The sequence below is a fragment of the Phoenix dactylifera genome, unplaced genomic scaffold, assembly GCF_009389715.1.
Source record: "Phoenix dactylifera cultivar Barhee BC4 unplaced genomic scaffold, palm_55x_up_171113_PBpolish2nd_filt_p 000345F, whole genome shotgun sequence".
Classification (NCBI taxonomy): Eukaryota; Viridiplantae; Streptophyta; class Magnoliopsida; order Arecales; family Arecaceae; genus Phoenix; species Phoenix dactylifera.
Genome location: NW_024067804.1, coordinates 169012 through 185324, shown reverse-complemented (window position 1 = coordinate 185324; position 16313 = coordinate 169012). Strand labels below are relative to the sequence as shown.

At 35.0% G+C, this 16313-nt stretch overlaps 1 protein-coding gene across 1 annotated transcript in view; it reads right to left on the bottom strand.

Moving 5' to 3' along the window:
• The window catches only part of LOC103716149 (uridine kinase-like protein 1, chloroplastic), a 16792-nt gene extending 479 nt beyond the window's left edge, over nt 1–16313 (bottom strand). The window contains exons 1-13 of the mRNA XM_008804036.4: nt 15915–16313; nt 15729–15820; nt 13567–13636; nt 13285–13403; nt 10844–10940; nt 9313–9392; nt 6144–6338; nt 5927–6010; nt 5752–5812; nt 4645–4705; nt 1482–1575; nt 1294–1366; nt 48–130 (exon numbers count right to left, since the gene is read on the bottom strand). Of these exons, the coding sequence (XP_008802258.1) occupies nt 48–130; nt 1294–1366; nt 1482–1575; nt 4645–4705; nt 5752–5812; nt 5927–6010; nt 6144–6338; nt 9313–9392; nt 10844–10940; nt 13285–13403; nt 13567–13636; nt 15729–15820; nt 15915–16095 (1290 nt within the window). The 5' untranslated portion in view covers nt 16096–16313. The remainder of the gene's footprint in view (nt 1–47; nt 131–1293; nt 1367–1481; nt 1576–4644; nt 4706–5751; nt 5813–5926; nt 6011–6143; nt 6339–9312; nt 9393–10843; nt 10941–13284; nt 13404–13566; nt 13637–15728; nt 15821–15914) is intronic.

The following is a 16313-nucleotide window of genomic DNA, read 5'->3' as shown; positions in this document are numbered from 1 at the left end:
AAATTAGTAAGCCATCAGTAGTTTTTTTAATAAGACAGGGAACTCACAGAGATGAGGTTGAGAAATATTATCCAATTCTCAGGAACTCCTTTTTGTATGAGAAGTTCTATAGCTTGGTTAGCTGAGTTACCTAGGACCATGAATTGTTTGCATTCTCGTTAATGAAAAAGTTGTGCATAAAACAAGGTATTTACCTATTAAGCATAAAAACTACAAATTAAAAAAAAATCAAGTATTGTAACTGAAAAATAATGGAACAGGGCAAAGGGCATTGACAAAGTTCGTTAAAACTTCACTTTAGTCTCAAGACAAAAAGATGACAAGGACATCAAAGAAAAGTACCCTCCTGAAATGCATTAGTTACTAGACATATCTCACAAGGAAACAAATATCATGCTGCAGAAATCCTGATTCAGCATAATAAAAATGGATATGTTGATGCAAAAGCAGGGAGGCAATAATTCATTCCCATTAATTTCAGAAAGCAAGCAGGTTCAGTTATGGAAATCAAACAGAAAATCTACATCATTTACATGCGGCCAAGTCCTACTTATCCAGATCCATGTGTCCCTGATTCATCATCACATGAATTTTACTTGTGAGACAATACTGAGGGTTCCAGTAAATTACAGGAATGGGCTTTATTTTTTGGATAGCTACCACTTTAATATCTAATTGACCCTTAATAACTTGCGAATCTCTGACCCTCAACAACATCAATTCATCCATGCAGATGCAATAAACAACAGCTGATCTGAATTTCCACCTTAGGTCTCTGTACACAGTTTGCATTAGATAAGAGAGCCATGAAAAATGTAATTAAACAAGTAATTATCCAGATTCATTCACGGAAAAGATTTGTTCTTTATTGAATGCATTCCCATAGTTTTGCTGCCTTATTAATCCCTTTAGGGCCTTTAGGGTAAAAACACAGAATTGGCGTTCCTAAGAAGAGGTTTCTAATTTAAAGTCAATACATGACCAAAGAGAATCATAAACTATATAAAGAACATTATAGGAATCAAAAAGTTCTGCCGATTTTTTCAAAAAAAAAGGAAAAAACGTTCAGGAAATATAGAAAATAACAACAGAGATGTAGTGTAATGTAGAAAAGATGAGTTTGGATGTTTGTCAGGTTGAATGGCATTTGAAAAGTAAGGATCAGTTCTATGATTTAACCAATGAGCAACAGGTGAGTCAGACCAACAGACAATGGCAAAATTTTCAGTACACTTTCAACTTTATAAATATGCTACATTTTTTTAAAAAAAGAAAAACAGCATGGAACTGTACCTGTAGCAAGCACAGGGTCTAGAAGTAGAACATGCCGTTCAGAGATGTCATTGGGCAACTTCTCATATATGAGCTGTTTAGGGCAAAACCAAATTGAATATACAAATTTAACAAAAATTAATTAAGTCAAAGAAATAACCAATATCTAATCATTAAAGCAAATAATGCAACAGATATTAAATGCTCACCTGTTTACCATTGTCTCCATCACGGTGAATAAGAATTTTACCAATTTTTATTCCTTTACAACATGCCCGCAAAGCATTCTCCATGCTTTCACCACTGCAACCAACCAAATAAGAACAGTGTTAAATCAGGGATTGTTGAACCAAGCCAAACCGGCCGGTTCAGCCCGAACCGGCCGGTTGGAACCAGTTTGACTCAGATTCGGTGCTCGGATGTGGTTACACTTAAGCTAGGTTCTCACATTTTAATGCACAAGTATGAGCAAAGAGGTTAATCCAAGAAAATAGAATATATTTAGCGACTTGGAAACTGATAGATACAATAGCTGGGAGAGCCAGCAAAGCTTGCCTACAAGAGACTATGTGGTTAGGAGAAAAGGCAAAGAAAAATCAATACCAAATAGGAAGAAATGATTAACAGTATTAAGAAAGTGGCTACAACAATATTAGGAGAATCAAAAGAAAAAGGGTCATCTAGTAAGAAAATTTGATGGTAAAATAAGAAAGTTTCAATTGGCTAAAAGAGAGTGTTATAGAAGACTACCTAAACGTAAGAATAGAAAAGTGTATGAAAGCTATAAACTGGCTAAGTATGAAGATAAGAAGGCAGTACGAGACGCTAGATTTAGGACATATGAAGGGTTATATTGTAAGTTAGAAACTAAGAATAGAGAAGAAAGATATCTATAAGATTGAAAGACTTGAAAAAAGAAAAATTATGGACTTAACTTAGTGCATCAAGGATCAAGATCCAAAAGTCTTGGTCAAGGAGGATAAGATAAAACAAAAAATGGAGAAGGTATTCTAATAAGATAATTAATGGAAGTCATGTAGATGAATTAGGATATCTTACTAGTTCTACTGAGGGTAGAAATGTTAAATATACATGTAAAATGAAAGTATCCAGGGTTGCCCAAAAAAAAAAAAGTAGAAGGCAAAAAAAAAAGTATAATTAGGAAAAATGGTTAGATCTGATAGAATCCCCATTTAGATTTGGAAGTGACTAAGCGACATGGGAGTACTTGGCTGACTAATTTGTTTAATAAAATTCTGAAGACAAAAATGCCTAATAAATGGAGGAAAAATATTATCGTGTCGATTTATAAGAATAAAAGTGATATTCAAAATTATCCTAACTATCATGGTATTAACTCATGAGCCATACTATAAAACTTTAGGAGAGGATGGCTGAGCATATATTGAGGTGTGACACAAAAGGAATAGAGAACTAATTTTCGTTTCATGTCAGGATCAACCATGGGTGCTATTTTTCTCATTCGAAGATCAATAGAAGTATAGAGAAAAGAGGCAATCTCATATGATTTTTATTGATTTAGAGAAAACATATGATAAAATGCTTAGAGAAGTTTTATGATGGTGTTAAAAAAGAAAAAAAGTTTTTATTAGATATATTAATGTGATTAAGGAAATATGTACAATGGAGCGGTTATTAGCGCGAGAACTACTGGTGATAATACTAGTGAATTTCTAATCATAATAGGTTTACGCTAAGAATCTACTCTAAGCCTTTACCTTCTTGCACTAGTTATAGATGAGCTTACTAGATATATTCCAGAAGATATAGTCTTAGTAAAGAAAACTAAAATTAAGGTTAACTAAGTTGGAATTATGGAGGAGTGTTTTAGAATTCAAAGTTTTAAGTTAAGTGGGGCAAAGACAAAATATATGAAAAGCAATTTTGGTAAAAATAGGATAGAGATGAAGGTAGAGTGAAAATTGAGGATCATAAAGTTTATAAGAGATTATTTTTGGTATTTAGAATCGATTAATCATAAGAAGAGATTGAAGAGGATATCATCCATAGGATTAAGGTAGATTAGATTTAATGGAGAAGTGCAACTCGGATATCATGTGATCATAAGATACCTTCTAAATATATAGCCATATAACTAGCTATACTTATGGTATAAAATGTTAGTTAGCCAGAAAACAATAATATGCACAAGATAAGTGTGGCCAAAATAAAAATGTGTGGCAATACAAGAAAAGATAAAATAAGAAATTAAATCACTTATAAAAAGACAGAGTTACCAATTAAAAACAAATTGAGAGAATAACAACTTAGATGATTTGGACATGTATAATATAAGCCGAAGAATGCACCAAAGGAGTGATTTGATACATATAGAAGGATTGAAGAGGGGCAGAGGTAAACCAAAAATTCACATGGAATGAAGTAATAAAGAAGGATTTGATATCCCAACATCTTTCAAAAAGTATGGCCCTAAACTGAGCGAAAGGGAGGAAAAGGATACACGTACTCGACTGGAACTACTCTCGGATTAAGGCTTAGTTGTGTTCACTAGAGTGTGCTTGCTACAGTATAGGTCAGTTCTTGATTGTAATGGCCATATACCAATGTTGGCTGCTAGCCGTTTCCTTTTTAAACTTGCAATGGATATGATTCTCAATTTAAGTGCATCTATATTTCATTTGCATATGATAATAGTGTTCGTCGATGTGATAAGAACAGAGTTCAATACTCTCAAATAGGGATAATTAAGGTGAACTATGGATGATAAAGTTCTAGAAATCAGTAGAAGAACATAAGTGCTTTATGTACAAATTTCTTGATGTAATACAAATAAGAACGGAGAGATAAATGGGGGCACACTAAAAGATTAAAGAAGGGCAGATAAAGTGGAAAGACGATTCCGTTCCGAATTATTGCATGCCTTGAAGATGTAAGAGAGCATAATAAATTTGCAAGGTCAACGATGTTTTTTTAAGACTCCATAGTGGCAACTAAAATGATTTATACGAGTTTTGAGACGAGAATATTGAATTGTAGTTTTGAAACATTGATATTGACTGTATTATTTTATATTGTTTCACAATGTCGGCCCAATGGATGCTAATGTGTGATAATTGGGTATTGTGCACTGTACATACCTATCATGTCAAACCAATAACTACAATCACTAGTGGTACAAGTATCTAAAAGTTGTAAGAAAAACCGAATAAAGCTAGCCATGGATTGGAAGTAATGGCAAACAAGGAATTATAGCCAACCCCACAAGGCTTACTGCTTGTGATTATTTTTATCATTTAAATTTTAATCATAACTAAATCAAGATACTTTTGAACTTGTATGGCAGTATTAGTTTACTGAATAAACTAAAGTAACACCTGGTGCAAGGCTCACCTTCGAATGATAGACACTCCACAAAGTTTCTTGCAAAAGTCAACTCCAGGGTAGATAGATCCTGAAAAAAAAGGGTAACACAAAATGATGAACAGGAAACTTGGTTGAATTAACCAAACACCCTAGAATCCATACTACATTTAACGTGGCTATCAAGTCATGGGGGATGGCTTAAGAAAGGGGGTGCAATCAAAATCAAATTAATTTTTCCATTTCTTCTTGAGTAAAAGAAAATAGAATATTTACATATTTAGAATTTACAAACATCAGTAAAATATATAACGAATTTCATCATAAAAAATTATTTGAGCTTAAGAAAAAATTGAAACAAAAATAATATTTTGTTTAAATTATTATAAAAAGCAAATTATCGTAGCAGTAGCAAATAGTGATAGAAACAACCAGTCAACTAGTCATACTCATGAGGACACAAACATAGGTTTCCAAGGTAACTAAAAAAGCAGGCTCAATCTCACCACATGATAAACATCTACTACTTTGCTCTTGCATATTTCCCCTTCCCTCATTTATAAAACTAATATCTCTTCCACTTCTCCAAAAGAATTAAGCATGTCTATTTCCTAATGCTGAGTTATGGGTGTTCAAATTGGTAAATTACATAGTTTGTGTTTCTGCACACTTGAATTTTAGAAGTTTTATTGTTATTAGGCAAAACCATGACCTGATCATTCAATAAATTTTAATGACAGGAAGCCTTTTGTTGCATGTGCACAAGTCTAGGGTCATAAATTTAGAGTTAAACAAGCAAGATCTATGATTTTTACCTGTTTCATGAAGAATAAAATCTCTGCATAATGACAACATAAATAATCTACTTTGAACAATATTGTGCCATAAGCCAAAGTAATGGGGACCACTCTTAATTTCCTAAACAGATGATCTCGGCATATCCACAATGTCCCATTCCTTCACCCCTTCCCACTTCTATCCCAGCAACGTTTGCATGGTATGGTGTCGGCAACCACCTAATTGGTAGGTTGAAATTTGAAAATCAGTCTGGTTGCTAGATATCTTTTCATGGATTATTGATGGTTTGAATATAAAAGATGCCTGACAGAAAAGGAAAAAGACTCCCATATGATGTACCTGTTGGAGTGACCACCTGCTTCTCAGTGAATGGCAGATGACCAAGACCATGCTCCACAACCTAAAATGCCATTTTTTTCACAAAATAATTACTACAGTAATGATGAACATACTACCCATTTGTATCCAACATCAACATATTCATTAAGAGTAGGAAGTACACAGGATAATTTACCAGACGAATTAACCGATCTGAATAGAAGACAAAGTCAGGTGTCGTTATCTCCCTATCACGAATGAGTGTATGCATTCCTCGTATCTGTTCACATGAGCCTTCAAAAACATTAATATGCAAGGTCTAACCACTGAAACAACAAAATATATGAAGATTGGGATGTTCATCAGGTAGATATAATAAATCATTACTGGGAGCAATTCAACAAAGATATTACCTGGAATGTTGATTGAATAACATATACATTGGGATAAATTTTGCACAAGTCATGCTGACCAAGCTTTGTCCGGATATGTTGTACAATTAAATCAATTGCAACATGGTTATCTCCTCCCCGTGGTATGATAACATCAGCACATTTCTTTGATGGCAGAACAAAATCATCAAAAGCAGGCTTGACAAACCTTCCATACTGCACACGCAATAAAATATTTAACAATTCCAGAACACAAGAGATATGATTTCCATAAGATGAAAGGTCCAGAAGAAAAGCTATATCATTGAGGGATACCTTTATAAGCAGTTTACCATGGCATGCTCCAATAACTTCAAATATCAATGTAAAAATAAATGCTTACAATCTGCTAATTTTGGCAATATTTTTCATGACTAAACTCTCAATTATCCCAGACCAAGGGCTCTAAGAAAATTCCAGGCGAATGTTGAGTATCAGTTCTTTATATAAACATAATAAAATCTTTCAGAACATTACTTGATTTATATGCCATGAGTTTTGCACACCATTGTTCTTATGTCAAGGAGGAAAGAAAAAGAAAAAAGAAAATTGAAGGTTGTGAAATCTACAAAAATATTGGGTATGTGTTAGAAAAATTATGTTTTAGCAATTATAATTGAATATTATATAGAGGATTGTATCATGGAAAAGAGCCTTAGAGATAAGTAATCATAAATGGCATAAGTAATCATAAATGGCACGGAATGACTTTTCTCCTAGATAGAAATATGCAACATTTAAGCTCAAATTGCGACAAACGGTATGCTCCATGAACAGAAAATAACAAGTAATATAGAAGGGATGAAATGATACAGAGATACTGATGCTGGATAACAACTAGTAAGGCTAGTAATACAAAGGATAAGGATATCATGAATTACCTAAGATGAAGGAAGAAAAACATGAAGAGATACTTATCATATTAGGAAGGATATCTGAAGACTAAGTGAATAACAATCAGTTGATCACAAGAAAAGACAAAAGATAGAAAAACAGATCTTGCTAGAATATCAAACAAGTTGCAAAACAATGACTGTGCTAAGGAGGCCCAGATTATTAGCAAATATACATACTTCTCCACTATCATAATGCAGAGACACTGATATATTAAGAAGAAAAAGACATATGAAGACTGGATGAACAACAATCAGTTGATCAAAAGAACGAATAAAAATTTCAACCAAAAAAATGATGAAAGAAGGTAACATATGTATTGCTAGAATTCAAACAAGTTCATAAACGAGGACTCTCCTAAAGAAGCATAGATTGTTAGGAAATATATGCACTATCATGATGCAGACTCTGGAAGGTGGGGTCCACATACACTTCCTTCTTTTACATCTCCACACAACAGAGTTCATCTCCAAAAGCAATCATTGAGTCATGCGCCTCCCTACTCTTTTATATATACACAGTTTTGTGAAGACATAGGCCCCCTAATTTTCACTCCAAGGTAGAGACAGAAGTAAATGAAGATTAAAAGATGAGTATACTTATCGAATCTACTCCAAACAATCTTGACTGATGAAATCATAGTAATCTATCAAATTTTCTCATCTTTTCTGAAGAAAAAAAGAAAAGAAAAAGGAAAATCACAAGCATTGCACCTGCCAAATACTAGTCCAAGCTGAGAAAGACAGGAGAAAGGTCCCGTAAGGTTGGGGCCACATTACTGGACTAATTTGGTCAATTGGATTATTAGAAGAGATCCATGTTGAATGATAGTAAGAGAAGGTCTGAAAACTCAATTTCAGTTTCAATCAGATAAGTTTCAGTTTCAGAAAAATTAGGAAAATAATAAATAATAAACAAAGAAGTATCAGTAATTTTATTGTTTCAGACCTTTAGTTATATCATTTCATTGGTTTCATACAGGGAGAACCAAAAGATTACTTTTAAAAATAAAAATATGTCAAAGAATGAATGAGGGCTACATTAATTACACAAACTATTGGGAAACTAAAGCAATGGAGTGAAAATGAAAACAGATGACAAGCAAATCAATGAATAAGCTAAGCGCTATACCAAGGACAATTGACAATGAGGCAAAGTTTATAATGATCAACTGGTAGAAAATTTAGGATAAGAGGTCAATGACCTAGAAAAAGTATATGGTAAAGTCTTGCATGTTGTTTGATGTCTTGATTGAATTTGAAGAAAGATTTCTCATTAAGCTACATGAAGATCATGTCAACTGTTAGCACCAAACAAATGTGAATCACTATTGATCAGAGAATGACCATTAAAAGTTCAGGATTGCTTCAGCATAGGTCAAAAATACAATGATTAATGCCTTCCAAAGGAGATTGCAGAGCACTATGGAACATAAAAATCCAAAGCACATACCATGAGGAATCTATGGGATTGCATGCCTATAAGCCATTAATATCAATGAAATTAAGATAATGAATCTTACGTTTGTGCGCGCGCGCGCATATATGTTGCCATGCAATTATCAGTGCATTTCACATTTACTTGTGCTTTGTCCATTGGGCTTGCCCCAGATGTCACACTCCTCTGCTCAGCAGCTAGAGGTTTTGGATTCCATGCTAGTGGGCACATTCTTCAAAAATATGAACCTGGGAAATGATACCTAGGAGGGTCACCCCCTTCCTTTCTCCAAAAGAAAAAGGACTTGTGCTTTGAAAAAAAGCCTCTAGGTTTTGATTAAAAAATACCAAATGTTCACACAAAGTTTTCTCTGTAGCTACAAGTGAGTTTGGGTACTTATGTCTTTTGGCGATTGTAGATGATAGAAAAGTTTTCAAGGAAAAGATATTCTAGTGGTGGTAAATATCAGCAAATATAAAACCTTATAGTTGGGCCTTAATTAGCTCGAGATGTGTGGATTTGCATATGACTCTAGTTTTGAGTCTACAGGTCATACATCCGCTTTCTTTGTTTGCTTAATCATATATTCCTTTCTAATACAACATCTTGATATAAGAGAACTGACAATAATTTTTCTCTATATTAATAAATATAGCACCATAAAAAAAAGTATACGTTACATCTATGTACACAGTCTGTTGAGGCGCTAAGTGCATGTGCATAGTCCCAAAAAAGATTTCCAGATTACAATATAAGAGCCAACAATGTAAAAAAATTCCAAATCAACAACATAGAAAACAACTTTATATCCAAACTCTACCTGTTCAAGGACCGAGTTCACATCTCTACCTCTCTCGATAGTATCACGCCTTATTCTTCGGGCCAGCCTTATATCAGCATCTAAACGCAACATATAGAAGAGAATGGAATAAGAGACATATGTAGGAAAATCCGATGTAGCATAGATTAAAATGGTACATATCTGTTTGAATCCAAAATTATACAAATTAACTGCATTTTCATGTCCATATGCACTAGTTTCAATCACATTAGGGAAAAATGGGGGAAGATCAAAGAGTCACATCAACATATGTTGGGCCTTATATCAGCTTTAAAATAGCAAGGGCCTTTTGTCTAACATGAAATATTAACCTGCTCTTGATTTACATCCAAGACAACTTAAATTTAAAATATCTCCAATTACTAGTTAAATTTTATCTTCTTTTTTTTTGCAGCATGTTGCAATTAACCAGATCAAGGTCTACTGAACCCGCCTGAACTGGCCGGTTCAGCACGTACCATACCGGTACCAGCCCCAACCGGTACGGTTTGGCTGTGAAAAATAGTTCCGGCCCCTAAGGGCCGAAACCAGCCATTTTTCGTTGTGTACCGGTGCGAACCGGCACCGGCACAAGCCAATACCGGTGCGAACCGAGCCAATTCACACCAACCCAAGTGCGGCTTCCCCGCACACCCACGCGCAGGGCAGCGCACCCACGCGGGCTGGCAGCCTGCGCGGGCCATTTAATGCCACAGAGTGGCATTAAGATGCATTTTTTTTTCGCGTCCGCATGTGTGGCATTAAGACGCGTTTTTTTTTGTCAAGCATATCATGTACTTCAACTAAATTATATGTTCAGTGACTGATTATAGTTTCAGAAACTCTTACCAAAAAAAAGATGTTTCAGAGAGAAATATTCCTAATTTACCAAAAAATACATATTCAAAGTACAGATGATTTCTATTTTATCTGCTTAACTAGATGCCTTAGATTAAAAGCATTTTACTTGGTAGCATTTCAAAGATCAGAGGAGCACGAAGTTTTCCTTGGGTATCAAGCATGATGAGTTCTAAAGAACATGTCATTTGCTTGTTTTAGATATAATCCATCTGAAATGAAATCAACTTCTAGGAACAATGAATAGCCAGCTAGTCAAATATTTGGTTGCTGCAATCTAACTTTTCCTTGCAAATAAAAACCTACTAGAAATGTGAAGTAGGGGTTTCACAGATATACAATCTGAGACTTTTCAAATCTTTCAACTTTGATATTTTAGGAAATATTTGGTATGTCATGCAACAAAATTAGGGTAATATTTATTTCTTTATTCTGCCATCAAAAATATTCCATGTGTGCCATCTGATCGTATATAAAATTCAGAATATCATTAAATGAACAAACAATGATCCAATTGCAGTTATGTTATCAAAAACCACCATTAAATGGACTGCATGAACAGATTACTCGCTTGTTATAAATAATCCACTTCAACTTTAAAAAAAAAAATAAAGAAAACATGAACAGTCACATATGCAACAAATGGACAAAGTAAGACAAAACAGAAAGAGACCTGTGTCAACGAAAATCTTCATGTCCATCAAGTTACGGACTCGTGGGTCATGGAAAACTAAAATTCCCTCCAAAATAATGACATCTGATGCATTAACCTAATACAAGATCCTTGATCAGAATATATCAAGAGTTACTCTTCCAAACCAAGATAACTAGAAATAATACATGCTTAAAATTACAAAACGATGAAAGTATTTCCTGTATCATTTTAATCACAAAGATTTTTTGATTAAAAAAAAAAAATTATCAATCATAAACAAAAAAAGGGTTTCTTAATAGTTCAGTTAGCATTTATTGGTAATCATGCAGTTAAGCTTTTAGAGGCTATTCTGAGCAAAACACAATGCCACTACAAAAAAGGGAAGAAAAATACAAAAAGATAAGTCAAGACATCAGGACAAAGATGGCACAAAGTTATCTTTCAAAAATGACTTCAATGGCAGTGTTCCAATCACCCCTCTACCTAAATGAAATTACACCTAGAACTTCTATTCCCTTTACTGTATTATCTAACCTCTTTGAAGATCGTTAAGTTCATTAGCCTTACTATTGTCCTAACTCTCTCCACCAGAAACTATGAATAACCACCCTATGCTTAGTATGATATTATTTCCAACAGTTATACACAATGGAGCCTTTTCAGTAGTCCATAAGGCCCCTGATGGGCCATATTTCCACTACCAAACATCAGGAATACAGGGAGCTGCAGCAGGCAACACAGGTCAGCTGATCTGAAACTACAAAACTGTAGAACCAAGTTCAAAGCTGGCTTAAGGACCTAATAGTTTATTAATCATCCATAAGACAAGAAGTTTCACCTCTGGAAGTCTCATATAGATATATAATTCATTAAGAAATATAATGCAGGTAGTTCATTAAAACAAAAAACACACTGACACTTTAGTTTGTCACATCTCACTTTAGAATGCAAAAAATGAATTAGTTCTACGGAGGCATGTTTTTTGGTATGAAGAGGAAACTTAAAAATGTTTGGTATGAAGGAACAAGACCATGGTACATATTACTGAATATCAGTTTTGCAATTTGCGTCACTGTAAATGATCTATTGTCTTAACATTTTAGATTATCATGGTTTCTAGTTTGCAACAACTATAATGCAGGTAGTTCATTAAAACAAAAAACACACTGACACTTTAGTTTGTCACATCTCACTTTAGAATGCAAAAAATGAATTAGTTCTACGGAGGCATGTTTTTGGTATGAAGAGGAAACTTAAAAATGTTTGGTATGAAGGAACAAGACCATGGTACATATTACTGAATATCAGTTTTGCAATTTGCGTCACTGTAAATGATCTATTGTCTTAACATTTTAGATTATCATGGTTTCTAGTTTGCAACAACTATACTTGGATTTAAGATGACATTGAACATCAGAGGTCCAGAAAAGATGTATAAAAATGAAGGAGAGAAAAGCTAAAAAAAGTTGTTGTTTATAATTGAAAATGGGGCTCGTATAAAAAGAAAGAGCAGGATTGGGAACCTCCATCCAAAAGAAAGTTGGACACCATGATTTAATCTTTCCTAAATCTAAAGCACTTTTCATCACCTCAATTTTAATTATTGGAAAATGCTTATTCACCCTAAGAGCTTAGCAACTTGTTAACATGTACAAGTATAACCACTTTATATGAAAAAGTTAAAGAATATATACATTCAACTTTCAATCAAAAGATTATGAAAATCCTGATGTTTGACATATCATTTGTGTATCATCTACTAGCTCTGGTGTATGTTATATTAGGAACATAGAAAACCAAATGAGTCAGTTTGTCAGTGAAACCTACAAAATTCCAGCAGCACTATGGGGTTTTCACCAAAATCAATACTCCATTTGCTATATCTACAATGTCATTTGATCTTGTACCACCAATAGCTTTTACTATTTGACTGTTTATCGCTTCACATATTAAAGTTAATAATATAGGCACACCCATTGCAAAATTAAGATCCTACCACTCATCAAATAGGATAGTCATAAATCTCAAGATATAATAAATATAATTTTTAAATTTGTTTGTTGAAGAATAAAAAAAGAAAGCTTTAATGTCTTAGAAGCAAATTAACAATGTTCAGCTTCTAGTGTATAAATTTTGATGGTGGAAAAATCCATGAGAGTAGCTTCTGTTGTTGGCAACATCATCTTTTACACTAGTCAACTAAGCACTGTGATTAAGGAATAAGCTCAATGTTAGTGCAAAATGAATTCGACCTTTTCTCCTCCAAGAAACACAATATGAACACTAAAAAAAACCTACATTATCCTCTCTTGCCAAGATAACACTCCCTCTAACCAAATCTTTTTTGTTGTTGTTGGAAAAGAGAAAACATGATTATATATGAACTACCTCCTAAAAATTCAATAAGAAGAATCATTACAGGGTGTTAATATATTTAAGTTATCTGCCTGATGACATACCTTTCTGAAACTATCGGAGCACCTCCGGTGGCTTTTAAAATCATAGATTGGAACATTGACGGATTGCCCACTTTTGAGCTTGCCCATGCACTCTAGAAGTTGTTCAGTATCAAAGGCATCTGAAAAGATACAAGTATTAGACATCCTAAGCAAATCCATATGAACAAATTTCTCAACTAAATAATACATGTGAATCCTATGCTCATCACTGCTGTGTGCCGTGCATTCTTTCCATCAAATTACAGTAACAAGAGTAAACGTAACATATAATAAAACATTTACCTGGATGGTCAAAATTGTAGTCATGGACATGCTCAGCTTCTTCTGCTGTCAGTCCACGGTAAAATGAATCCTGCATGATCACAACTTTTGAATGAATATACAGGGGCAAATTGGTTCACCAAAAAAGTTCAATAGTGGGAAATATTAGTAATACACATTTTGTAACTTCACATGAATATAGAAAATATCAATTCATCATAGTTAAATAATATCTCAATCTGTTACATACAATATGAGTTCTGATATTTGAGCCAAAATATGGTCAAAGAAAATGGATAGAAATCAAGTAGGGAGGTGGGGGAGTAATAAGGTGAAATGGTCTAGTCCCTCACCTTGTTTTCAAATCTTGATACATCATCCTTCTTAGACTACCTTCTTAGACTACAGTGACCAGTCTAATAGGTTGCAACAGGCAACTTAGCAATGTCTAAGGCAGAGCCTCAAATGTATGCTTTGCTCTTTGAAATTTGTTTAGTATTGCTGTTTTAAATTGAATGAGAGTTCAACAGTGGTTGTATATATTAAGGAAATTTATGAATGCTGCTACTGTTGGTATGAGGTTTCATTTCAGGCCTGAGAATCCCTATCAACAGCACATTTTGAATTTACTTCAACCAGATGGGGTAAATAAATTGGCAGATCGAAATATGGTTCCTATATTCACGTATTTTATGTGTAAGGAAATTTCAATGCCAGTTAACTTGGTTAAGCACTGTCTGGAGTAATGAATCTTGGATACACTGTAAAGACCTTAAAAGGAAGCTAGAAAGTCTTGTATGTTGTAATGTTCAAGATAAATTAAGAGAGAGAGATTTTACTCCCCAAGAAAAGAAAAGGGAGAGACAAAGATAAGATGATGGAAAAGAAAAGGGATGGTCTATCTAGGTCTGGAAACAAGGGCTAGAAATATTACTACCAAGCATCATGCCAGTCATGAACGTTCATCATACCGTACAGGGACTGGGCATACTTGTTGGTATGCAGTTAATGGATTCTGAGTATACCTTGCAAATCAAATATATAAAGAGATAATTATCAGATAAGGAAATATAAAGGGTTAAAAAAATAACAAGTATAAAATCTTATTTGAGGAGCCTTTTTGGAGAACAATCACTTAGATACCAATATCATGCATCATATTCAATCAATACATTACGGATACCAAGAAATACCCTGGAATTAAATTGGATGGTTGTCAAGCTATTGAAACAAAAATTAGTCATATTCCAGCTAACATGGCATACCAGTACCGTGTAGAGCTAACATGAATGGACAAGCTATGCCATACAATTAATACAGTATTTGATTTCAATTAAGAGCAGCTCAGGGAGATAGATGGCAGTAAACATATGTGAATATGGGGTTTGGCTGTGTCAAACTTAGGACATGAAGGAAGCCTAACATGGACATCTTAAGGTATTGACTTGCCAGCCCAATTAGCAGGCCTACTAGGCATATAAAAGTGTTGGGAGTGTGTGACCAAGTAAAACAATACTTGATTTAACTAATGTCAGCTGGCAGTGACTTTCGTTTTTGCTTTGTAAGCAGGTCAAGCAGTTTATGTGGAAGTCTTCAACAAAGATAATAGCATTAATTAAACACATTTAACAATGAAAGGATAGCGTCTTTAACCTTTTACATAGCCTCATCGATTCAGAAACATAGACTTTAGAAGGCTAGTAGCGGGCATTCATTGATCCATTCAAAAGCATACATGTCACAGCTGCTTCTGCAGACTTTCAAATGAGTAGCATAACATTAGCTTTTAAGTGATTTTAGCCCATTACCCAACCTACATCCATCTTGAGAAGGCCTCCCCCATTAAGTTCTCTATTCCCTTTGCAACAAGGCCCTGCTGAGTCTCTGCACTCAAATATATGGAGTCTAACCCAGCATCCATAGCATAATGAATGTGACCCACATCCCTCACTCACCAGATCCCCTCCACCAAAGTTAAAGAATAAAAACTCAATCTCCATATTCACATCTTACGCTGCCATTATGTCTGTTCAATTCTGTTCTCATGAGAAGATGAGATCAAAATCAAAACTTCTCAGCACCCATGACATTTATACTCAAAAGGAACAATAAAAAGATTGAAAAAGGAGGCTGCTTTGATAAGAGGAGATCGCAAGATCTCAGAAAATAAATCTTTATTGTACCTGATTGACGAGAACGACGCGGTGATCGTGGAGCTGCTGGATGATCATGTCGCAAACCGTCGTCTTCCCCGACGCCGTACCCCCCGAAACCCCTAAGCCAGATCACAGAATAATATCCAAAAAAAAATCCTTAATCGGGGTTCGGAGAGAGAGAGAGAGAGGTGAGGAATATGAGATTAGGGTTACCGATGACGAAGGGCTGGCGGGGGGCGAAGGAGGAGTCGTCGTCGAGGGTGTGGATGGCCTTGGCAGAGGAGGGGGAGGAGGGGGTGGAAGAGGAGGAGAGGCGGAGGGAGTCGAGGCGGTAGCCGCTGAAGTGGGCGCCGGCGGCCGCCTCCATCGCGTCGTCCATCGACTTGTCCGGCATCAGATCGATCTCCCTCAGTCTAAACTGAAAGAAGAGAGAGTCGTCGCGTTTTGGTTCTCGGGCTCTACACGCTGCTGCCTCCCTCCCTCTCGCTCTCGCTAATTATTTATACTTATTTAGAGGAGAGAGCGGAGGAGGGATGGAAGAGGGTAGAGTCGTCGTGGGCTCCGGAGCGGAGAAGATTAAGAAATGAGGAATCGGAATTAGGATGGATGCGC